This window comes from Ranitomeya variabilis, chromosome 1 (genome assembly GCF_051348905.1).
Source record: "Ranitomeya variabilis isolate aRanVar5 chromosome 1, aRanVar5.hap1, whole genome shotgun sequence".
NCBI classification, from domain to species: Eukaryota; Metazoa; Chordata; class Amphibia; order Anura; family Dendrobatidae; genus Ranitomeya; species Ranitomeya variabilis.
In genome coordinates, this window is record NC_135232.1 from 639,878,672 (window position 1) to 639,903,434 (window position 24,763).

Here is a 24,763-nt window from a genome sequence, read left to right on the forward strand (position 1 = left end):
GGAGCAAGGGACCGGCACCGTTTTTGCAGCCAGGTATGATTCACCCATAATGAAGGGCGTTTGTGAGAAAATATACTTTAAAATTCCAACCGGGGACTATGCGACAAAGAGATGCTGACAAGAGTCCGGACCCCAGCAGCTGCTGCACCCCACTCACCGAGACTTCACAGGTCTCCCGCCTATGTGTGTTATAGAGTCACCTGTCAGACATTACAGTGGTGGGCACAATACTGCAGTGGCGACATTACAGCGGTGGCGACATTACTGCGGTGGGCACATTACAGCGGTGGTGACATTACAGCGATGGGCACATTACAGAGGTGGCAGCATTATAGCGGTGGTGACATTACAGCGGTGGTGACATTACAGTGGTGGGCACAATACAGCGGTGGGCACAATACAGGGGTGGTGACATTACAGCGATGGGCACATTATAGCGGTGGTGACATTACAGCGGTGGGCACATTACAGCGGTGGTGACATTACAGTGGTGGGCACAATACAGTGGTGGGTACATTACAGCAATGGGTACATTACAGCGGTGGGTACATTACAGCGGTGGGTACATTACAGCGGTGGAGACATTGTAGTGGTGGGCACAATACAGCAGTGGGCACAATACAGTGGTGGCGACATTACAGCGATGGGCACATTACAGCGGTGGCGACATTACAGCATTGGGACATTGCAGCAGTGGGCACAATACAGCGGTGGCAACATTACAGCAGTGGAGACATTGTAGCAGTGGGCACAATACAGCAATGGGCACAATACAGCGATGGGCACAATACAGTGTTGGCGACATTACAGCGGTGATGACATTACAGTGGTGGGCACAATACAGCGATGGGCACAATACAGCAGTGGAGACATTGCAGCGGTGGGCACAATACAGCAATGGGCACAATACAGCGGTGGGCACAATACAGTGGTGGCGACATTACAGCGGTGGGCACATTACGCGGTGGGCACAATACAGCAGTGGAGACATTGCAGCGGTGGGCACATTTTAGTGGGGGACACATTACAGCAGTGGGCACATTGTAGTGGGGGACACATTGCAGCAGGGGGCACATTATAGTGGGGGACACATTGCAGCAGGGGGCACACTATAGTGGGGCACATTGCAGCAGGGGGCACATTATAGTGGGGGACACATTAGAGCTGTGGGCACATTATAGTGGGGGACACATTACAGCAGGGGGGCCATTATAGTGGGGGACACATTACAGCAGGGGGCCCATTATAGTGGGGGACACATTGCAGCGGTGGGCACATTATAGTGGGGGACACATTACAGCAGTGGGCACATTGTAGTGGGGGACACAAGTCATTACAGCTGTGGGGGGACACATTACAGCAGGGGGCGCATTATAGTGGGGGACACATTACAGCAGGGGGCACATTATAGTGGGGGACACATTACAGTGGTGGTCCTTATATACGAGGGTGCACAACAGGTGCCTGCAGGGAGAAGACGGGGCTTGTACGGAGCCCGGGCTGACACGTGCCTAGCCGCACTGTGTGACCAGGAGGACGGCCAGGCTCTGCCGCGGAGCGCCGTGCCGCCGGGCGGTAGGATAGGTGAGGGGGGACCGGAGAGGGAAGGTAACTAGGAGAAGGAGGGGAGAGGAGCGGGGAGGGCGGTGATGGAGCACTGATGGAGGGATGCAGGCGCCGTAGCTACAGCCGCTGTCACCCTCGGGAGGAGGAGGCTGAGGGTCAGGGCTGTGTGTGAGCGGAGGATGGCGGCTTCCCCCATACCAGGCGCGGAATGACCATACAGACATCTCGGGGCCGCTGCCCGGAACATGGCGCCCACGAAGCCCGGCTTTCAGCAGGACCCTTCCCGCAGAGAACGGTAAGAGAGACCGTGGCTGGGGAAGGCCCGAGCGTCTGCGGATAGCGGAGTACACGGCGTGTGTGACAGGAGACGTCTGCTCTGCCCGCAGCACGGGAGACACGGGCTACACCGGCGTGACAGGCGCACAGCTCAGGACACGGGGCTACCAACACTGCACACGGGGCAACTAACACTGCACACGGGGCAACTAACAGCTCAGGACACGGGGCTACCAACACTGCACACGGGGCAACTAACACTGCACACGGGGCAACTAATAGCTCCAAACACTGGGCTGCCAACACTACACACGGGGCAACTAACAGCTCAGGACACGGGGCAACTAATAGCTCAGGACACGGGGCAACCAACACTACACACGGGGCAACTAACAGCTCAGGACACGGGGCAACTAATAGCTCAGGACATGGGGCTACCAACACTACACACGGGGCAACTAACAGCTCAGGACACGGGGCAACTAATAGCTTAGGACACGGGGCTACCAACACTGCACACGGGGCAACTAACAGCTCAGGACACGGGGCAACTAATAGCTCAGGACACGGGGCAACCAACACTACACACGGGGCAACTAACAGCTCAGGACACGGGGCAACTAATAGCTCAGGACATGGGGCTACCAACACTACACACGGGGCAACTAACAGCTCAGGACACGGGGCAACTAATAGCTTAGGACACGGGGCTACCAACACTGTACACGGGGCAACTAACAGCTCAGGACACGGGGCAACTAATAGCTCAGGACACGGGGCTACCAACACTACACACGGGGCAACTAACAGCTCAGGACACGGGGCAACTGACTGCACGCGGGGCAACAGCTCAGGACACAGGCCAACTAACACTGCTCAAGGGGCAACTAATAGCTCAGGACACAGGCCAACTGACACTGCACACTGGGCAACTGACACTGCACACTGGGCAACTAACCGCTCAGGACCCGAGGCAACTGACACTGCACACTGGGCTACTAACACTGTACATGGGACAACTAACCGCTCAGGACACAGGCCAACTGACACTGCACACGGGGCAATTAACAGCTCAGGACATGGGGCAACTGACACTGCACACTGGGCTACTAACACTGCACACAGGCCAACTGACACTGCACACGGGGCAACTAATAGCTCAGGACACAGGCCAACTGACACTGCACACTGGGCAACTGACTGCACACTGGACTACTAACACTGCACACGGGGCAACTGACACTGCACACTGGGCTAACACTGCACACGGGGCAACTGATGCTGTACGTTGGGGTACTGACACGGGGCAACTGACACTGCAAATGGGGCAACTGACAAAGCTAGGGACATGATGGGGCAACTAAGGCAGCTCAGGACACGGGGCTACTGACACTGCACACCGGGCAATTGACACAGCTCGGGACACTGGGCAACTAACACAGCTCAGTGCAATTGATACTGCACACTGGGCTACTAACACTGCATATGGGGCAAGTAACAGCTCAGGACACGGGGCAGCTGACACTACACGACACAGGGCTACTAACAGTGCACACGGGGCACAGCACAGTGCAACTAACAATGCACATGACAGCTATCATTGCATACAACTTGCGCAGCACAAATCACTGCATGACACAAGGCAATGCACAACACAACACAATTCACTGCACAGGGCACAAAATACAACACAAACTGTTCAGCACAGGGCAACTAACATTGCACAGGGCACAGAATATGACACAGGGCTCCTCACACAGCACAGCATAACTCAACTAGCACAGCACAACTCGGGTGTGACAGGTGCACAGGTAACACAAGGCAACTAACACAGGATACAGCACACAGGGCACAGCATAGCAACTAGCGCAGCACAACCCGGGTGTAACAGATAACACGGGGTAACTAACACAGGATACAGGTCACAGCACAACAAACAGTTCAGCACACTGCACAGCCCAATACAACTAACAGCACAGGGATTAACACAACGGCACAGGCAAGATAAGCATGACAGGTGCTCAACTAACACACTGCACATCACAGCACAGGATACAGCGCAACACAACAAGCAGCACAATACAACTAACAGCACAGGCGCACAGCACAGGATACAGCACAATACAGCATACAGCACAACTAACAGCGCAGGCATCACAGGCGCACAGCACAGGATACAGCACAACTAAGGCTACTTTCACAATAGCGTCGGTACGGGGCCGTCACGCTGCGTCGGCTCGACGCAAACTGTGAAGAAAATGCCCGACGTGGGCAGCGGAAGCAGTCTTAAGACACTTCCGCTGCTTCATTGTAAGGTCCGGGGAGGAGGGGGCGGAGTTTCGGTCGCGCATGCGCGGTCAAAAATGGCGGTCCCGACACACAAAAAAAGTTACATGTAACTTTTTTTGTGGCAGTGGTGCGCCAAAACACGACGCAACCGTCGCACAACGGTTGCAACGTGTGGCACTGCGTCGCAATGCGTCGGTAATGTTAGTCTATGGGGAAAAAACGCATCCTTCAGACAACTTTGAAGGATGCGTTTTTTCTCCACATCGACGCATTGCGACGTGCAGTGCACGACGCTAGTGTGAAAGCAGCCTAACAGCGCAGGCATCACAGGATACAGCACAATACAGCATACAGCACAACTAACAGCACAGGTGTGGCAGGTGCACAGCTAACATAGGGCATATGACAGCACAGCACAGGATACAGTACAGCATACAGCACAACTAACCGCACAGGTGTGGCAGGTGCACAGCTAACATAGGGCATATGACAGCACAGCACAGGATACAGCACAGTACAGCATACAGCACAACTAACCGCACAGGTGTGGCAGGTGCACAGCTAACATAGGGCATATGACAGCACAGCACAGGATACAGCACAATACAGCATACAGCACAACTAACTGCACAGGCATGACAGGCACACAGCTAAGGCTACTTTCACACTAGCGTCGGTACGGGGCCGTCGCGCTGCGTCAGCCCGACGTACCGACGCATACTGTGCAAGCGCCGCACAACGGGGGCAGCGGATGCTGTTTGTCAATACGTTGCAATGCGTCGCTAATGTTAGTCTATGGGGAAAAAATGCATCCTGCAGACGACTTTGTAGGATGCGTTTTTTCGCCAAAACGACGCATTGCGATGTGTGCAAAAAAACGCTAGTGTGAAGGTAGCCTAACACAGGGCATATGAGAGCACAGCACAGGATACAGCACAATACAGCATACAGCACAACTAACAGTGCAGGCATGACAGGCGCACAGCTAACACAGGGCATATGACAGCACAGGATACAGCACATATAACACATAGCACAGCACAATACAACTAACACATCTCAGAACACAGTACATCACAACTAGCATAGCACAGCTAAGGCTACTTTCACACTAGCGTCGTGCACTGCACGACGCAACGACGCTAGCGTTGAAAGCGCCGCACAACGGGGGCAGCGGATGCAGTTTTTCAACGCATCCGCTGCTCCATTGTAAGGTCCGGGGAGGAGGAAACGGAGTTCCGGCCGCGCATGCGCGGTCGGAAATGGCGGACACGTCGCACAAAAAAAGTTACATGTAGCTTTTTTTGTGCCGACGGTCCGACGCAACACGACGCATCCGTCGCAAGACGGATGCAACGTGTGGCAATCCGTCGCTAATGCAAGTCAATGGAGAAAAAAAACGCATCCTGCAAGCACTTTTGCAGGATGCGTTTTTTCTCCAAAACGACGCATTGCGACGGAGGACAAAAGACGCTAGTGTGAAAGTAGCCTAACACAGTACACAGGACAGCTAGCACAGAGCACAGCACAACTAACTAGGCACAGCAAATGGCTACTAACACAGCACAACATAAGCATGGCAGGCACACAGCTAACACAGGGTAACCAACACAGCACAGAACCTAGAGCACAGCATATCACAACTAACACAACACATGATACTGCACAGCTAACACAGCACACTACAATTAACAGCATACAGGAGAACCAACAGAGAACAACACAAGCATGACAGGTGCAGAGCAAGCACAGCACAAGGCTCCGTACAACTAACAGCACAACACATGCATGACAGGCGGACAGTTAACACAACACACAGGATACAGCATACAAGACATAACCAGTACAGCACATAACTGATATGTCACATAACAACTAGTACAAAACAAAAAACTTGAAAATAAGATTGTTTGCTTTTAGAAAAACAAGACAGTAATCTTGTCGATCTAATACCTTATTATGGCTAATAAAAATAAGTGATGTTAAAAAGCTAGCTTTCGAGACTACTTACGTTGCCTCATGTACCATACCTTATGAAGAGACCTACAGTAGCTTGTGAAAGTATTCACCCCTCTTGGCTTTTTGCCTATTTTGTTACATTGCAACTTGTATTTAAATATTTTTTTAATCTGATTTGTGCTTGACGCATCAGCACAAGTTGGTGAAGAGTTGGTCTAAGTTGGTGAAGAGAAGTCAGAAACTATAGGCCTACATTAAAATTAAGGGATCAAATATCCACAAATTGGCATATGTATTCACTCCTTTTGCTATGAAGCCCCTAAAAACTTCTGGTGCAAGCAATTCCCTTCATAAGTCTCCTGCTTACTGACAGGACGTCCCCCTGTGCACTCTGTGTTACATATCTGTCAGTAGATACACTCTACCTTTTCTGAAAGGCCACAGATGCTGCAGCAAATTAAGCAAGAGGCGCCACTAAGCAAACACCATGAAGATAAATCCCCAAGCAAATCAGAGACACAGTAGTTAAGTCAGGGTTGAGTTAAAAAAAATAAATAAAAAAAATCCCCAATCTGATAATTCTCCGGAGCACCAACAAATATTGTCATCAAATTGAAAGAATATGGTAAAACAACAAACTTGCCAAGAGACGGCCACCCATCAAAGCTCTCAGCCTGAGCAAGGAAGGCATTAAGAGAGGCAGCATAGGAACCAAAGGTAACCCTGAAGGAGCTGCAGAGTTCACAAGCAGAGACTGGAGTATCTGTACATACGACCACAATAAAATATATGGAGGAAGGTGCTGTTGTCAGATGAGACTAAAATTAAACTTTTTAGCCACCAAGATAAACTCTATATCTGACGCCAAACCAGTGCAGCTCATCACCCCAAGAACACCATCCCCACAGTGGAACCTGGTGGCAACATCATACTATGGGGATGTTTTTCAGCAGCAGCGACAGGGAAAGTGGTCTGAGTCGAGGGGAAGATGGATGCTGTGAAATACAGGAATATTCCTAAACAAAATCTGTTTCAGTTTGTCAGTGTTTTGAGACTGGGATGAAGGTTCACCTTTAGTGATGAGCGAATATACTCGTTACTCGAGATTTCTCGAGCATGCTCGGGTGTCCTCCGAGTATTTGTAACTGCTCGGAGATTTAGTTTTCATCGCCGCAGCTGAATGATTTACATCTGGTAGCCAGCATAAGTACATGTGAGGGTTGCCTGGTTGCTAGGGAATCCCCACATGTAATCAAACTGGCTAATAGCTGTAAATCATTCAGCTACTGCTAGGAAAACTAAATCTCTGAGCACTGAATACTCGGAGGACCCCTGAGCATGCTCGGGAAATCTCGCGTAACGAGTTTATTCGCTCATCACTATTCACCTTCCAACAAGACAAATACCCAAAGCATACTGCTAAAGCAGCACTCGAATGGTTTAAAGGAAAACATGTCACTGTTTTGGAGTGGCCTAGTCAAAGCGTGGGCCTTAATTCAATTGAGAATCTCTGGTCAGACTTGAAGATTACTGTTCTCCAGAGGAAACCATCTAACTGGAGCAGTTTTGCCTTGAGGAATAGGCAAAAATCCTAGTGGCAAAATGTGGAAAGCTCATAGAGACTTATCCAAAGCGATTTGCAGCTGTAATCGCCACAAAAGGAGGCTCTACAATGTACTGCCTTTAAAGGGGTGAATAGTAAAGCACACTGAAGTTTTCAGTTATCTATCCCAATTACAATAAAAATAAAACCACATGTTCACAGGTGTAGGCATGTTCTTTACATGAACTATTGCAAACCCTAAAAAAACAAACAATGAATTTCCAGGTTCTGAGGTAGCAAAATACAAAAAAATGCCAAGGAGGAATGAGAATCCTGCTTGCAAGCTACAATATATCAGGAAATACTGAGGGGGGGACATAGAAATTAAAAGGGACAATAAGGAATAGTTAGACTAGTGAGGTGAGGTTATAGGTCAGTCTATGTAAATTTGTTTTTTAGGGCATGATTAACTCTGTAGCTACTGATAATTAACCTTATTATCTGGGATAGAGGAAACTACTGTAGAGAAATTAGTGCACCACGAGAGAAGTCTTGGATATGGGAGTGTGAAGTTCGAATTATGGAGGATTAGCGGAATGGAGAGCATGTGAACAATGGTAGTCAGATGAGGGAGGAAATGTAGGGTGGTGCAGAACTGTGGAAAAATTTGTGGGTGAGATAGAGAAGTTTATATTGTGCTCTGCAGTGGATGGGTAACCAGTGCAATCACTGGACAGAAATATGCTGCATTCAAAATGGATTAGAGAGGGGAGAGTTTAGTAAGAGGGAAACTGAAGGTATGTCCAGACGATCAGTAAACGCTGCGGGTTTAACCCTGCGTACTACTGCAGCATCCAACCCACAGCATCCAGATGTTACAGCATAGTGGATGGGATTTCAAGAATGTACATGCCCACTACGCGTCCAGAGACGCCCGCGGCCCATCTGCGGAGATGGACATGCAGCTCGTCTCTTCAGACCACAGCACGTCTATTTATCTTGCAGAAATGCGAGTCTCTGCAAGAGAAATGTCACCCGTACAATGTATCGGATGCGGTGAATCCGCATAGTTCAATGAACACATGCGGAATCACCTGCATAGCTCGCAACGCTTTGGATATAGTGGACACGTGCTGCGTCCAACTTGCTGCCAATTACTGAATGTCTGCACATAGCCTGATAGAGAGTTGTAATAGTCCAGACACAAGTTATTCAGAGCAACAGTAAGCTCTTTGCAGTCATAGGTCAGGAAATGTTGTATTCTGGAGATATTTTTTAGATGCAGGTGACATGAGCGAGTAAGTGGATATATGGAATAAAGGAAAGTTCTGTGTCAAATATAATCCCTAGACAGCGAGCATGCTGCTGAGGGGGTCTGGTAGAATCTCACATGGAAATGACAATATTGCATGTAGGTTGGTCAATAGAGAGAGGGGAAACACAAGGAATTCAGTTTTACAGAGATTCCATTTAAGACAAAGGGAGACATAATTTTAGAGGCAGTGGACAGGCAATCACTGATATTTTGTAGTAATGCAAGGGTGATGTTAGGAGATGATGTGTATAATTGGTTGTCATCAGTATAGGGCAGTATATAGGGAGAAGAGGTGACCTTGTCACATAACTGGCACCGTGCTGATATTACAACACTAGTACAGCATAGGTCCAGAAATATTTGGACAGTGACACAAGTTTTGGCATTTTAGCTGTTTACTGAAACATATTCAGGATACAGTTATATGGTCAATATGGGCTTAAAGTGCAGACTCTCAGCTTTAATTTGAGGGTATTCACATCATAATTGGAGTAAGGGTTTAGGAATTACAGTTGTTAATATGTGGATGCCTCCTTTCTGAGGACCCAAAAGTAATTGGACAGTTATCTGAAAAGCTCTTTAATCAGCTCCATGGACTATTCCCTTGCTAATCCATCACCAATTAAGCAGGTAAAAGGTCTGGATTTGATTCCAGGTGTGGCATTTGTATTTTTAAACTGTTGTGAACCCACAATATGAGGTCAGAGGAGCTCTCAATCTAAGAAAAACAGACCATCATTAGGCTGAAGGAAAAAAAAAAAAAGAAATCCATCAGAGATAGCAGAAATGTTAGGAGTGGCCAAATCAACAAGTTGGTACATTCTGCTAAAAAAAAAGCGCACTTGTGAGCTTGGGAAGTCGAAAGGGCCTGGATGTCCATAGAAGTAATCAGGGATGGATGATCGCAGAGTCCTTTCCATAGTGAAGAGAAACTCCTTCACAACATCCACCCAAGTAAAGAACACTCTCCAGGAGGTAGGCGTATCAATATCCAAATCTACCATAAAAAGCATACTTCAAGAGAGCAAATAGAGAGCGTTCCAGTTTTGGAAAAGCAAAACTAAGATCAACCTGTACCAGAATGATAGCAACAAGACACTATGGAGGAGGCTTGGAGCGGCTGATGATCCAAAGCAAAGAACATCCTCTGTAATACATGGTGGAGCTAGTGTGATGGCGTGGGCATGTATGGCTTCCAATGCCACTGGCTCACTAGTGTTTATTGATGAGGTGACTGAAGACAGAAGCAGCTGGATGAATCCTAAAGTGTACAGGGCGATACCTTCTGCTCAGATTCACCCAAATACAGCAAGATTGATTACATAGTTACATAGTTATTAAGGTTGAAGGAAGACTGTAAGTCCATCTAGTTCAACCCATAGCCTAACCTAACATGCCCTAACATGTTGATCCAGGGGAAGGCAAAAAAACCCCATGTGGCAAAGAGTAACTCCACCATGGGGAAAAAAATTCCTTCCCGACTCCACATACGGCAATCAGACTAGTTCCCTGGATCAACGCCTTATCAAGGAATCTAGTGTATATACCCTGTAACGTTATACTTTTCCAGAAAGGTATCCAGTCCCCTCTTAAATTTAATTAATGAATCACTCATTACAACATCATACGGCAGAGAGTTCCATAGTCTCACTGCTCTTACAGTAAAGAATCCGCGTCTGTTATTATGCTTAAACCTTCTTTCCTCCAGACGTAGAGGATGCCCCCTTGTCCCTGTCTCAGGTCTATGATTAAAAAGATCATCAGAAAGGTCTTTGTACTGTCCCCTCATATATTTATACATTAACATAAGATCACCCCTTAGTCTTCGTTTTTCCAAACTAAATAGCCCCAAGTGTAATAACCTATCTTGGTATTGCAGACCCCTCAGTCCTCTAATAACCTTGGTCGCTCTTCTCTGCACCCGCTCCAGTTCAGCTATGTCTTTCTTATACACCGGAGACCAGAACTGTGCACAGTATTCTAAGTGTGGTCGAACTAGTGACTTGTATAGAGGTAAAATTATGTTCTCCTCATGAGCATCTATGCCTCTTTTAATACATCCCATTATTTTATTTGCCTTTGTAGCAGCTGCCTGACACTGGCCACTGAATATGAGTTTGTCATCCACCCATACACCCAGGTCTTTTTCATTGACGGTTTTGCCCAGAGTTTTAGAATTAAGCACATAGTTATACATCTTATTACTTCTACCCAAGTGCATGACCTTACATTTATCCCCATTAAAGCTCATTTGCCATTTATCAGCCCAAGCTTCTAGTTTACATAAATAATCCTGTAATATAAAATTGTCCTCCCCTGTATTGATTACCCTGCAGAGTTTAGTGTCATCTGCAAATATTGAAATTCTACTCTGAATGCCCCCTACAAGGTCATTAATAAATATGTTAAAAAGAAGAGGGCCCAATACTGACCCCTGTGGTACCCCACTGCTAACCGTGACCCAGTCTGAGTGTGCTCCATTAATAACCACCCTTTGTTTCCTATCCCTGAGCCAGCTCTCAACCCACTTACACATATTTTCCCCTATCCCCATTACTCTCATTTTATGTAACAACCTTTTGTGTGGCACCGTATCAAAAGCTTTGGAAAAGTCCATATACACTACGTCCACTGGGTTCCCTTGGTCCAGTCCGGAACTTACCTCTTCATAGAAGCTGATCAAATTAGTCTGACATGAACGGTCCCTAGTAAACCCGTGCTGATACTGGGTCATGAGGTTATTCCTCTTCAGATACTCCAGCATAGCATCCCTTAGAATGCCCTCCAGGATTTTACCCACAGTAGAGGTTAAACTTACTGGCCTATAATTACCGAGTTCAGTTTTTGCCCCTTTTTTGAATATTGGCACCACATTTGCTATACGCCAGTCCTGTGGTACAGACCCTGTTATTATGGAGTCTTTAAAGATTAAAAATAATGGTCTATCAATGACTGTACTTAGTTCCTGCAGTACTCGGGGGTGTATCCCATCCGGGCCCGGAGATTTGTCAATTTTAGTTATTTTTAGACGCTGCTGTACTTCCTGCTGGGTTAAGCAGGTGACATTTAATGGGGAATTTTTATCACTAGTCATTTTGTCTGCCATGGGATTTTCTTTTGTAAATACTGATGAAAAAAAGTCATTTAGCATATTGGCTTTTTCCTCATCCTCATCCACCATTTCACCCAGACTATTTTTATTTTAAGGGGGCCAACACTGTCATTTTTTAGTTTCTTACTATTTATATAGTTAAAGAATATTTTGGGATTATTTTTACTCTCTCTGGCAATGAGTCTCTCTGTCTCAATCTTTGCTGCCTTGATTTGCTTTTTACAGAATGTATTTAATTTTCTGTATTTATTTAATGCCTCCTCACTACCTACTTCCTTTAATTCTCTAAATGCTTTCTTTTTGTCCCTTATTGCGCCCCTTACAGCTCTATTTAGCCATATTGGTTTCCTCCTATTTCTAGTATGTTTATTCCCATACGGTATATACTGTGCACAGGTCCTATCCAGGATGCTAATAAACGTCTCCCATTTTCTTTGTGTATTTTTGTGTCTCAGGATATCGTCCCAGTTAATTGCACCAAGATCCTCTCTCATCCGTTGGAAATTTGCCCTCCTGAAGTTTAGTGTCCTTGTCACCCCCCTACTACCCATCTTATTAAAGGTTACATGAAAACTTATTATTTTGTGATCACTATTCCCCAAGTGACCCCCAACCCTTATATTTGATATGCGGTCTGGCCTGTTGGTTAATATTAGGTCTAGCAGTGCCCCCCTCCTTGTTGGGTCCTGAACCAGTTGTGAAAGGTAATTGTCTCTCATAGTTGTCAAAAACCGATTACCTTTGCTGGAACTGCAGGTTTCTGTTCCCCAATCTATTTCAGGGTAGTTGAAGTCCCCCATAATAATGACTTCATTATTATCATTGGACAGAGCTTCACAGTACAAATGAACAGTGACCAAAAACATACTGCGAAAGCAGCCTAGGAGTTTAAGACAAAGAAGTGGAATATTCTGACCCACAAACAAGCAACAACTGAAGTCAGCTGCATTAAACGCCGGCAAATCACTACAAAGGAGGAAACCCAGCGTTTGGTGACGTCCATGGCTTCCAGACTTCAGGCAGTCATTGTCTGCAAAGGATTTTCTACAAAGTATTAAAAATAAACCTTTTAATTTATAGTAAAGTTAATTTGTCCAATTACTTTTGAGCCCTTGAAATGATTAGGCTTTGTAGAAAAATGGTTCCAATTCCTAAACGTTTCACAGGATGTTTTTGTTAAACCTCTTTAATTAAACCCAAAAGTCTCCACTTCAATTGTATCTCAGTTGTTTCATTTTAAATAAAAAAAATAGTGGCCTGTAGAGCCCAAATCACGAAGATTCAGTCACTGGCCAAATATTTGTGTACCTAACTGTCAGTGTGCCCTGTCACCTAACTCGCTGACATCACACCTCCACTGACTATACATTGTCCCCAGACTATCAAATCCTCACAGTATTAGTAAAGTGTACATCACCAGTTGTCTTTGGTCCTTGCAATCACTTGATTGACACCCTGAAGAGTCTTAAACTATATTTTTTCCTTTTGATTCTCCTTCCATGCTGGTCTTATATGAGTTTAGCTAAAGGCCACGCATGCTTGCAAGAAAAGATTTAGTAACTTGTGGCTGGAATGTGAAGTGACTTTAAGAATGTATATTGTGCTGCTTACCAACCCTGTGTGGGCATGACAATCTATTGCATTAAGATAATGATATGTATGTGCAAATTTCAAAATGTCAGGTTTTTCTATTTGCTCTCCCACTAAACTATTGGTATAAGCAAAGTGGCCACGCACCTCTGCGCAGGCTTGCTGTACAACATCTGGGATCTCCCATGGATCTCAAGAGTGGGGCTTTGAAGGGAGTTGGAGGGTAAGCATGTGAAACTACCTCCATTCATTCTCAAGTGATTGCTGGAGATGGCCAAGTGCTGTACTCCACTTTCTCCAGTAGCCTCAGGGTATGTATGGAGCTGTGGAGCGGATGCTTGAAATCAGCTCTGCTCCATCTAGATGGACCCCCACCGTTTGGATAGGAGATTGGGGATAACTTGAAAAATTGCATTTATTAAATTGGCCTCTTAGCACAGAAATTAGGCTGAAGTTCTAGATATATCATTTTTCAGTATGTGCTGTATACTCAGGGTCTACAGCATCTCAGTACCTACAGAGGAGAAGATTTAAAGTAAAACTAAAAACAACTCTATTATAAAACTAGTGACCGATAACCAAGGATCCACCATTGAGAGAAAGTGATGTGGACAGCTGATCTCCTCCCTCGCCCTTTACAGTGTCCTCTGTACAGGTCACAGAGCATGTCAGCAACATTCTCACATAGAAGTCAGTGAATTTGATGCTTTCCTATGTGCAGGTGCCTGCTATAAAGCAAATCATTGCAGTAGCAGCAAGTCCTATAATGTCTTTTCATCATAATCATGTAGAAAAAATGGAATACAAAAATAAACTTGTAGAAAATGAAATGTGAAATTAATCTAATCATGTATTATAGTTATATTAATATATAACATTAAAGGGCTTGTCCACTACTTGGGCAACCCCTTTTTAAAGGGAACCTGTCACCCCCAAAATCGAAGATGACCTAAGCCCACCAGCATCAGGGGCTTATCTACAGCATTCTGTAATGCTGTAGATAAGCCCCCGATGTATCCTGAAAGATGAGAAAAAGAGGTTAGATTATACTCACTCACCTGGGGGGGGGCGGTCCGGTCCGATGGGCTTCGCGGACTGGGGCCTCCTATCTTCATAGGATGACTTCCTCTTCTTGTCTTCACGCTCTGGCGCAGGCGTACTTTGCCCAAAAGTACTGCAGTGCGCAGGCGCCGGGCCTCTCTGACTTTTCCTGGCGCCTCAACAGGGCAGACAAAGTACACTTGCGCAGGAGCTGCGACAAGAAGAGGACATCATCGTAAGAAGATGGGAGGCCCCGCACCGGACCGCGATGCCTACCGCAGCGGGACTGCCCCTGGGTGAGTATAATCTAACTTCTTTTTTTCATCTTTCAGGATACATCGGGGGCTTATCTACAGCATTACAGAATTCTGTAGATAAGCCCCTGATGCTGGTGGGCTTAGCTCATCTTCGATTTTTGGGGTGACAGGTTCCCTTTAAATGCTGTATTTCACTTTTAAAATTAAAGAGAAAAATAAACTTACTGCTTGCCCCCTTGCCACAATATCATGTAAGCCCTGCAGTCGCTAATCGGTGTCGTCGCTCACACTTCCTTCGGACTTTAGCAAGCCGGTGCATGAACACGATATTTTGTTTTCTATTTTAAACAGGAGAATAAAGCATTTAAAAATCTTTGCCTCAGTAGTGGACAACCCCTTTAATTATTAAAATTCAACATGGGTGGTATAGTCCCACTAAAGGGTTTTTCTTATGTTCTTTGTTCTGTAACTTGCCACTTCTCTGACTTCCGGCTTACTGTGTGCATGGCAGGGGGTGGTGCGTTTCTGATGATTGACAGTTCGGACCAGCAGAATGGCTGGTATGCTCACTCAAATTGTGCTGTCATATGAGATAGCCTTGATTCTGCCTCATCATTCTTCTATTTCACATGTTTTAAATCCCCTACTGTTCTGTTAACCTCACATAAGATTATTATTTTTTTTTAATTCCGTTCCAATGACTTTTCGTGTGAAACTCCCATCGTTCAGGGAGGTCTCAATGGAACGTCATCAGTGTTGTGCACTCAGTTGGCTACTCCTACACTCTGCTATCTCTCCCTACTGCTTGTTTCAGTCCCCCCTTTTCCTTGTCATTAGTGGCTGCTCTGTTCTGTCAGTTCTACTGCTCATGTGTCCTCCCCTTTTGCTGGCATTTTGTCATTGTGTTCTGTTCTTAATGTTCTCTGAACGACAGCAAGGAGAGTGCATACTGAGTATGCACTGGAATAGACAACACATGCTCAGTGTGTCCTCTTTTCTTGATGGCGTTCAGAGGGGCTTTGGAGCAAAGTGCGGTGGAGAAAATGCCAGAAAGAAGGGAGGACACACTGACAAGTGGAATAGACAACCAGCACCTGTTCACTGTGCTCTCTCACCTTGATGGCACTTAGGCTATGTGCACACGATGCGGATTTGCTGCGGATCAGCAGCGGATTTTTCCGCGCAGAAACGCTGCAGATCCTCACTGTGATGTATAGTACAATGTAAATCAATGGGTTAAAAAAATAGCTGTGCAGATGGTGCGGAAAAATCAGTGTGGAATTGCTGCGGATTTCAAAGAAGTGCATGTCACTTCTTTTGTGCGGATCTGCAGCGTTTCTGCACCCTTCCATGATAAAAATCCGCAGTGGCAAAAACCGCAGAAAATCCGCATAAAAACCGCACAAAAGCTACGGATTCTGCCAGGAGATGCAGATTTTGTGCAGAAAATTCTGCACCACATTTCCTACGTGTGTATATAGCCTTAGTGAGGTTTTGGTGCGGAGAGCACTGACAAAACTTCGGCAAGAAGAGAGGACCAACCAAGCAGGTCGGAATTCGGAGGAGAACCGACCATCCCCATCACTAATGACATTCAAGGAAGAAGTGGTGTGGAAACCAGTAGGGGAGGCACAGAGGCAGGAAGAGAATGGAAGGGAGCGATAGTGATTGTTATACAAGTGTCAGTTTGATAAATGCTTAGCTTTTAAAGATTGTTTTAATTAACTATGTTTAAGATGTGGACAACTCCTTTAATTGTTATGATATTATGCAGCAAGTGAATATTCAGGCAGTTGGTGAAGTGTTGGAAGCAGGGAAAATGGGGAAGAGTAAGGATCTGAGCGAATTTGACCAAGGCTAAATTATGATTAGCGATTCTCAAACTCGGGAGATATTTATTGGGGGATGTTGGATGTATACAGTGGTCATCGTTTAAAAAAAAAAATGTTCCCAGGCTCATTTGATGTGTGTTAGCCGGTCTGCTTCAGTCCCACAGAAAAGCGACTATAACACACTTTGCTGAAACATGTAGGGATTCAGTACTTTCTAGTTACGTTTCTAGAATGTCTTAAATTGTTGTGTTTTGACCGAGGCAATTATTTATACATTATAATAATAATAATTTTTTATTTATATAGCGCCAACATATTCCGCAGCACTTTACAATTAAGCGGGGACATGTACAGACAATAAATTCAGTACAAGTTAAGACAATTTAAACAGTGACATTAGGAGTGAGGTCCCTGCTCGCAAGCTTACAATCTACAAGGAAATTGGGGGGACACAATAGGTGAAAAGTGCTTGTTATTTCAGGTCTGGCAATTTTAATAAATAGGGATTTTCATACAAAGCTGCATGATCCGGTCATCAGCCCGTGTGTTTAAGTTCAATAGTCAAGTATCAAGTGCAGTTATCCTGTGCATGGAGGGTGTGGAGACAGATGAATAGTAGGGTGCAGATTCACAGTATTATTTGGAGGAAGGGAACAGGGCATAGTTAGTTTACTGAGTAGTTGATGTGGTAGGCTTGTTTGAAGAGATGGGTTTTCAAAGCGCGCTTGAATAGGTCGGGGCTAGGTATCAGTCTGATCGTCTGGGGAAGTGCATTCCAGAAAGCTGGCGCAGCACGAGAGAAGTCTTGGAGACGGAAGTGCAAGGTTCGGATTACGGGAATGTTAGTCTTAGGTCATTTGTAGAACATTATATCCGCTCTTCAGGTCAAGGCCCGACGCTGCCCACAAATTGATAGGGTTGAGAATGGTGGTCACCTGATCTGTGCACATGAGCACTTCTGTGCAGGTTCCCACCCATCGGTCACCTGACGGCTGCAGCCAGTCCTGGGCCTAAGTGATGGCAGTGACACATGTACGTACAATCTAGAGATACAGTGCAACAGTATATCCCCCAGTTTCACTATCGCCCCCATCTGTTGCTCTGCAATGGTGGTGAAAGTCACTGAATGACTGAGTCACTGAATGAAAGTCACTGAGATGAAGGCTGGGCATTTTTTATCACATTTGTGCTTTGCCTTCCATTAAAGATTTATTCAGTTACTTCTTGTTTGGAGACACTTGAAGGTGTCAGAAACTTTGTAAATGGAGATGAATGTTTCTTGTAGCACAAATGGTGACGTATCAGCACTCCCTGAGGAGATCAGTATTCAGTGAGCTTCGTCCATAAAGCAGAAGTGAGAAGAGATTCCTTATTGTATCCGGCGCCTACAGATACATCCCATAACCACGTCCTGGATCCCTCTTATTGGCAATGACAGTCTCTGATCCCAGGACTTCTCCAGCACATTTCCATTTCTATTTTGATTACATTTGCACCTGCCAGCTCTGTGGGATGATTCCTCTCGTCTGTGCTATCACTATGGCTGTAGATTATAAGCTCTAGATTTTCTTTAAGCTGTCATACAAGTACACCATCATATAATAGTAACCATGGGTGTGTGTATAGGATGCAGCATTGGCTATGTATGCCTCAGTAAAGTGATGTTTCCCCATGAAGGCCATCCAGGCCAGGAGGCTGATGGGAGAAGAAGAAGGCTCAATGTTCTTACAGGAAACATTCACGGTCTCTGCTTTTTTTTATACTATTTTACAACAATATTTTAAATCATAGCTGTTTGTAAAGGGGCTTATCCCTGTTTCCTGTTGACCATGCTAATAGACACAATGAATTGATTTGTTTTACATTTTAGATTATTTGGGGCAAATAGAAAACTAGTTACAAAGTTGCTTTTAGCCTTTATGTACTTACAAGAAGACTACAGACTGTTACTATTACCAAAGTTTCCATTTTTTAAAGGGAACCTGTCACCATGTTTTCCCCATATAAAGTACGGCCAGCACCTGTAAGCCCTCCGTTACAACATTCTGTCTGTCCCCAATTCACTACACAAGGCACAAAAAGGAGCTTTTATTATGCTTAAAGACGGTCCGATGGACGTCTCTGGTCTTGATTCGGCACTTCCTCTCATCTTACAATCGCCGTCCTCCTTCTCTGCTTCATGTGGATGACGCTCCCTAAATTATCCAACACCGTGTCCTCCATCACGCTCGTGCATAGGTGCACTTCTATCTGCCTTCAGGGTCATCGGTGCTTTTTGGCCTTTCCTTGCGCATGTGCACTGCAGTACTTTGCTCTACCCTCGACAGGACAAAGAGAAGTGCGCCTGAGCAGGATCGCAATGGGGACACTGCATGGATGACGTAGGTCGCATCATCCACGCGAAGCAGGAAAGGAGGACGGTGATCGTAAGATGAGAGGAGGCACTGGATCATCACGAGAGACGCCCATCAGACTGAAACTCGCCTTCTGTAGGCATAATAAAAGGTGTTTAAAGGTGCTGGCCTAATTTATTTTGGGAAAATATGGTGACAGGTCCACTTTAACCCCTTAACGACCGCCGATACGCCTTTTAACGGCGGCCGCTAAGGGTACTTAAACCACAGCGCCGTTAATTAACGGCGCTGTGGAAAAAGTGAATAGCGCCCCCCAGAGTCGGATTTTCTCTGGGGTCTCGGTTGCCGAGGGTAGCCGAGACCCCAGAGAACATGATTCGGGGGGTTTTTACCGACCCCCGAGTTGCGATCGCCGGTAATTAACCGTTTACCGGCGGTCGCAACAAAAAAAAAAAAAACGCGATTTGCCGTTTAATTTCTCTGTCCTCCGATGTGATCGCACATCGGAGGACAGAGAAATGTGGTCCCCGATGGCCCCCAATAGCCCCCCAATACTTACCTACCTCCCCCGGTGCTCCTCGTGTCTCCCCATGGGCGCCGCCATCTTTTTTCCGGGAAAAAATGGCGGGCGCACGCGCAGTGCGCCCGCCGCCCGGCACCCGGATGTTCTTTGGGGTCTCGGCTGCCGGGGGTAGCCGAGACCCCAAAGAACATGATCGGGGTCGATTTGCACCGACCCCTGCTTTGCGATCGCCGGTAATTAACAGTTTACCGGCGACCGCAAAAAAAAAAAAAAAAAAAAAGCGATCAGTTATTTCTCTGTCCTCTGATGTGATCGCACATCAGAGGACAGAGAAATAGGGGGATTCGGGGACCCTATCATACTCACCCGGGGTCCCTGGGTCCTCTTCTGTCTTCTCCTGCCAGCCGGCTTTTTCATCATGGCGGGCGCATGCGCAGTGCGCCCGCCATCTGCTGCCATCTGCCGGCCGGCAGGAGAAGACAAGTTGGGGCTAAAATTAGGGTTAGGGTTAGGGTTAGGGTTAGAGTTAGGGTTAGGGTTAGGGTTGGGGCTAAATTTAGGGTTAGGGCTAGGGTTAGGGTTAGGCTACTTTCACACTAGTGTTTTTTGGCTTCCGTCGCAATGCGTCGTTGGAGAAAAAACGCATCCTGCAAAAGTGCTTGCAGGATGCGTTTTTTCTCCATTGGCTTGCATTAGCGACGCATTGCGACGGATTGCCACATGTCGCATCCGTCGTGCGACGGATGCGTCGTGCTTCGGCGGACCGTCGACACAAAAAAAACTACATGTAACTTTTTTGTGCGACGTGTCCCACATATTTCAGTGCCACGTATTTAAGTGACACGTGCCACGTATCAAAGTGCCACGTGCCACATATTTCAGTGCCACGTATCAAAGTGCCACGTGCCACGTATCAAAGTGCCACGTGCCACGTATCAAAGTGCCACGTGCCACGTATCAAAGTGCCACGTGCCACATATTTCAGTGCCACGTGCCACGTATCAAAGTGCCACGTGCCACGTATCAAAGTGCCACGTGCCACGTATCAAAGTGCCACGTATCAAAGTGCCACGTGCCACATATTTCAGTGCCACGTGCCACGTATCAAAGTGCCACGTGCCACGTATCAAAGTGCCACGTGCCACATCTTTCAGTGCCACGTGCCACGTATCAAAGTGCCACGTGCCACATATTTCAGTGCCACGTGCCACGTATTTAAGTGACACGTGCCACGTATCAAAGTGCCACGTATCACGTATTTCAGTGCCACGTATTTAAGTGACACGTATCACGTATAAGTGCCACGTGTCACGTATTTAATTGCCACATATTTAAGTGCCACGTATCAAGATTTTCCATGGAGAACAGACACATCCAGAGATATGTCTGCTCTCCACGGCTGCAGCAACACACTGACAGGAGCCATAGTTCCTGTCGGTGTGTCACTGCGCATGCGCGAGCGAGTTTACCGGCGGTCATTGACCCCGGCACTCTCGCTTAACGGCAGTGCTGCGTGGGAAAGTTCAACGCAGCTGTACTGCCGTTAACCAAGACGCCGGAGTCATTGAACTCCGGAACAGTACGCGATACACTGCTAGGAGCTTCGCTCCTGGCAGTGTATCGCCGGAGAGCAGCCGATCGGCGTGGGACACTCGTTTTATGGATTCTGCGGACAGGGAGTATGAATTTGGTTTATTATTTTTGGATTTTTTCCTGGAGGATCGAGGGCTTCGCCTACAAGTGTGCTGTTGGTGAGTATATACTCTGTGTTATGTGTTGTATGTACTGTGTGTCATGTATGTGTACTGTGTGTAGGTGTTTTGTGTAACTTTACAATTGTGCTAAGTCGCCGGACACAGGGACAACTCTCCCATCCTAATACCGGATGGGAGTAGTAGTCCCATACGGCGACTTAGCACAATGGTGGCACTAGCGTCGCATGGGGACACACACACGCACACACACGCACACACACACACACAGAAGGACTCCATGCTGCTTCACTGGGGGGCGGGGGCTTCCCTCTTCCTGTCCGACGTCACGTCCGGTCCTGGGTGTCAACCCCTCCGTACAAAGACGCCGACACCCAGGACAAAGGCGCTGTGTGTGGAAGGTAATATGGGGCCCTAGGGGGATACGCAGACACGCCGCTGCGTAAAGAATTGACATGTCAATTCTTTTTACGCCGGCGTGTTTGCAGACAAAAGCGCCGCGTTTTTTTGCGGTGTGTCTGAACGGCAAAGTGAATTTCTCATTCACTTTGCCGGCAGACGAAAATGACATTGCGCATTTTTGAAAAGCGCCCGCAAAATAGCGCTCAAAAATGCGCTATGTCTGAAAGTAGCCTAAGGCTTCTTTCACACTTGCGTCGGTACGGGGCGGTCGCAATGCGTCGGCCCGATGTACCGACGCACGTTGTGAAAATTGTGCACAACGTGGGCAGCGGATGCAGTTTTTCAACGCATCCGCTGCCCAGTCTATGTCCTGGGGAGGAGGGGGCAGAGTTACGGCCACGCATCCGCGGAAATGGCGGACGCGACGTACAAAAAAAAGGTTACATTGAACTTTTTTTGTGACGACGGGGGCTAAAGTTATGGTTAGGGTTGGGGCTAAAGTTAGGGTTGGGGCTAAAGTTAGGGTTAGAGTTGGGATTAGGGTTTGGATTAGGGTTGGGATTAGTGTTACGTTTGGGATTAGGGTTGGGATTAGGGTTAGGGTTGGGATTAGGGTTAGGGGTGTGTTGGATTTAGGGTTTTGATTAGGGTTATGGTTAGGGTTGAGATTAGGGCTGTTTTGGGGTTAGGGTTGTGATTATCGTTAGGGTTGTGATTAGGATTATGGATCGGGTTGAGATTAGGGTTAGGGCTGTGTTGGGGTTAGGGTTGGAGTTAGAATTGGGGGGTTTCCACTGTTTAGGTACATCAGGGGGTCTCCAAACACGACAGCCAATTTTGCGCTAAAAAAGTCAAATGGTACTCCCTCCCTTCTGAGCTCTGCCGTGCGCCCAAACAGTGGTTTACCCCCACATATGGGGCATCAGCGTACTCGGGATAAATTGGACAACAACTTTTGGGGTCCAATTTCTCCTGTTACCCTTGTGAAAATAAAAACTTGGGGGCTAAAAATCTTTTTTGTTGGAAAAAAATATATTTTTTTATTTTCACTACTCTGCATTATAAATTTCTGTGAAGCACTTGAGCTTTCAAAGTTCTCATCACATATCTAGATAAGTTCCTTAGGGGGTCTAGTTTCCAAAATTTGGTCACTTGTGGGGGTTTCTACTGTTTAGGTACATTAGGGGTCTGCAAACGCAACATAACGCCCGCAGACAATTCTATCAAAGTCTGCATTGCAAAATGGCGCTCCTTCCCTTCCGAGCTCTGCCGTGCACCCAAACAGTGGTTTACCCCCACATATGGGGTACCAGCATACTCAGGACAAATTGGACAACAACTTTTGGGGTCCAATTTCTCTTGTTACCCTTGTGAAAATAAAAATTTGGGGGCTAAAAAAATCTTTTTTGTGGGAAAAAAAATATTTTTTATTTTCACTACTCTTCTGTGAAGCACTTGGGCATTCAAAGTTCTCACCACATATCTAGATAAGTTCCTTGGGGGGTCTATTTTCCAAAATGGGGTCACTTGTTGGGGGTTTCTACTGTTTAGGTACATTAGGGGTCTGCAAAGGCAACATAACGCCCGCAGACAATTCTATCAAAGTCTGCATTCCAAAATGGCACTCCTTCCCTTCCGAGCTCTGCCATGCGCCCAAACAGTGGTTTACCCCCACATATGGGGTACCAGCATACTCAGGACAAATTGGACAACAACTTTTGGGGTCCAATTTCTCTTGTTACCCTTGTGAAAATAAAAACTTGGGGGCTAAAAAATCTTTATTGTTAAAAAATATGTATTTTTTATTTTCACGACTCTGCATTATAAACTTCTGTGATGCACTTGGGCATTCAAAGTTCTCACTACACATCTAGATAAGTTCCATGGGGGGTCTAGTTTCCAAAATGGGGTCACTTTTGGGGGGTTTCTGCTGTTTAGGCACATCAGGGGCTCTCCAAACGCGACATGGCGTCCGATCTCAATTCCAGTCAATTTTGCATTGAAAAGTCAAATGGCGCTCCTTTGCTTCCGAGCTCAGCCATGCGCCCAAACAGTGGTTTACCCCCACATATGGGGTGTCGGCGTACTCAAGACAAATTGTACAACAGCTTCTGGGGTCCATTTTCTCCTGTTACCCTTGGTAAAATAAAAATTTGGAGGCAAAAAGATCATTTTTGTAGAAAAAATGCGATTTTTTTATTTTCACGGCTCTACGTTATAAACTTCTGTGAAGCACCTGGGGGTTTAAAGTGCTCACCACACATCTAGATAAGTTCCTTAAGGGGTCTAGTTTCCAAAATGGTGTCATATGTGGGGGGTCTCTACTGTTTAGGCACATCAGCGGCTCTCCAAACGTGACATGGCGTCCGATCTCAATTCCAGCCAATTCTACATTGAAAAAGTAAAACGACACTCCTTCTCTTCCAAGCTCTGCGGTGCGCCCAAACAGTGGTTTACCCCCATATATGGGGTATCGACGTACTCAGGAGAAATTGCACAACAACTTTTGTGGTCTAATTTCTCCTGTTACCCTTGTGAAAATAAAAATTTGGGGGCAAAAAGATCATTTTTGTAGAAAAAATGAGATTTTTTATTTTCACGGCTCTACGTTATAAACTTCTGTGAAGCACTTGGGGGTTCAAAGTGCTCACCACACATCTAGATAAGTTCCTTGGGGGGTCTAGTTTCCAAAATGGTATCACTTGTGGGGGGTTTCCACTGTTTAGGCACATCAGGGACTCTCCAAACGCGACATGGCATCCGATCTCAATTCCAGCCAATTCTGCATTGAAAAAGTCAAACGGTGCTCCTTCACTTCCAAGCTCTGCGGTGCGCCCAAACAGTGGTTTACCTCCACATATGGGGTATCGACGTACTCAGGAGAAATTGCACAACAACTTTTGTGGTCTAATTTCTCCTGTTACCCTTGTGAAAATAAAAATTTGGGGGCAAAAAGATCATTTTTGTAGAAAAAATGAGATTTTTTATTTTC

General features: G+C 46.3%; 1 protein-coding gene across 7 annotated transcripts in view; it reads left to right on the forward strand.

The window, feature by feature from the left end:
- NPAS3 (neuronal PAS domain protein 3) overlaps positions 1 to 24,763 on the forward strand; it is a 616,056-nt gene that overhangs the window by 26,703 nt on the left and 564,590 nt on the right. For 2 of the 7 annotated variants that reach the window (XM_077261139.1, XM_077261145.1), the window contains exon 1: positions 1,465 to 1,861. The exons of the other annotated variants lie outside the window; for them this stretch is intronic. In XM_077261139.1, coding sequence (XP_077117254.1) covers positions 1,812 to 1,861 — 50 coding nt within the window. In that variant the 5' untranslated portion in view covers positions 1,465 to 1,811. Of the gene's footprint in view, positions 1 to 1,464; positions 1,862 to 24,763 lie in introns of those variants that run through there. 7 annotated transcript variants of the gene reach the window in all.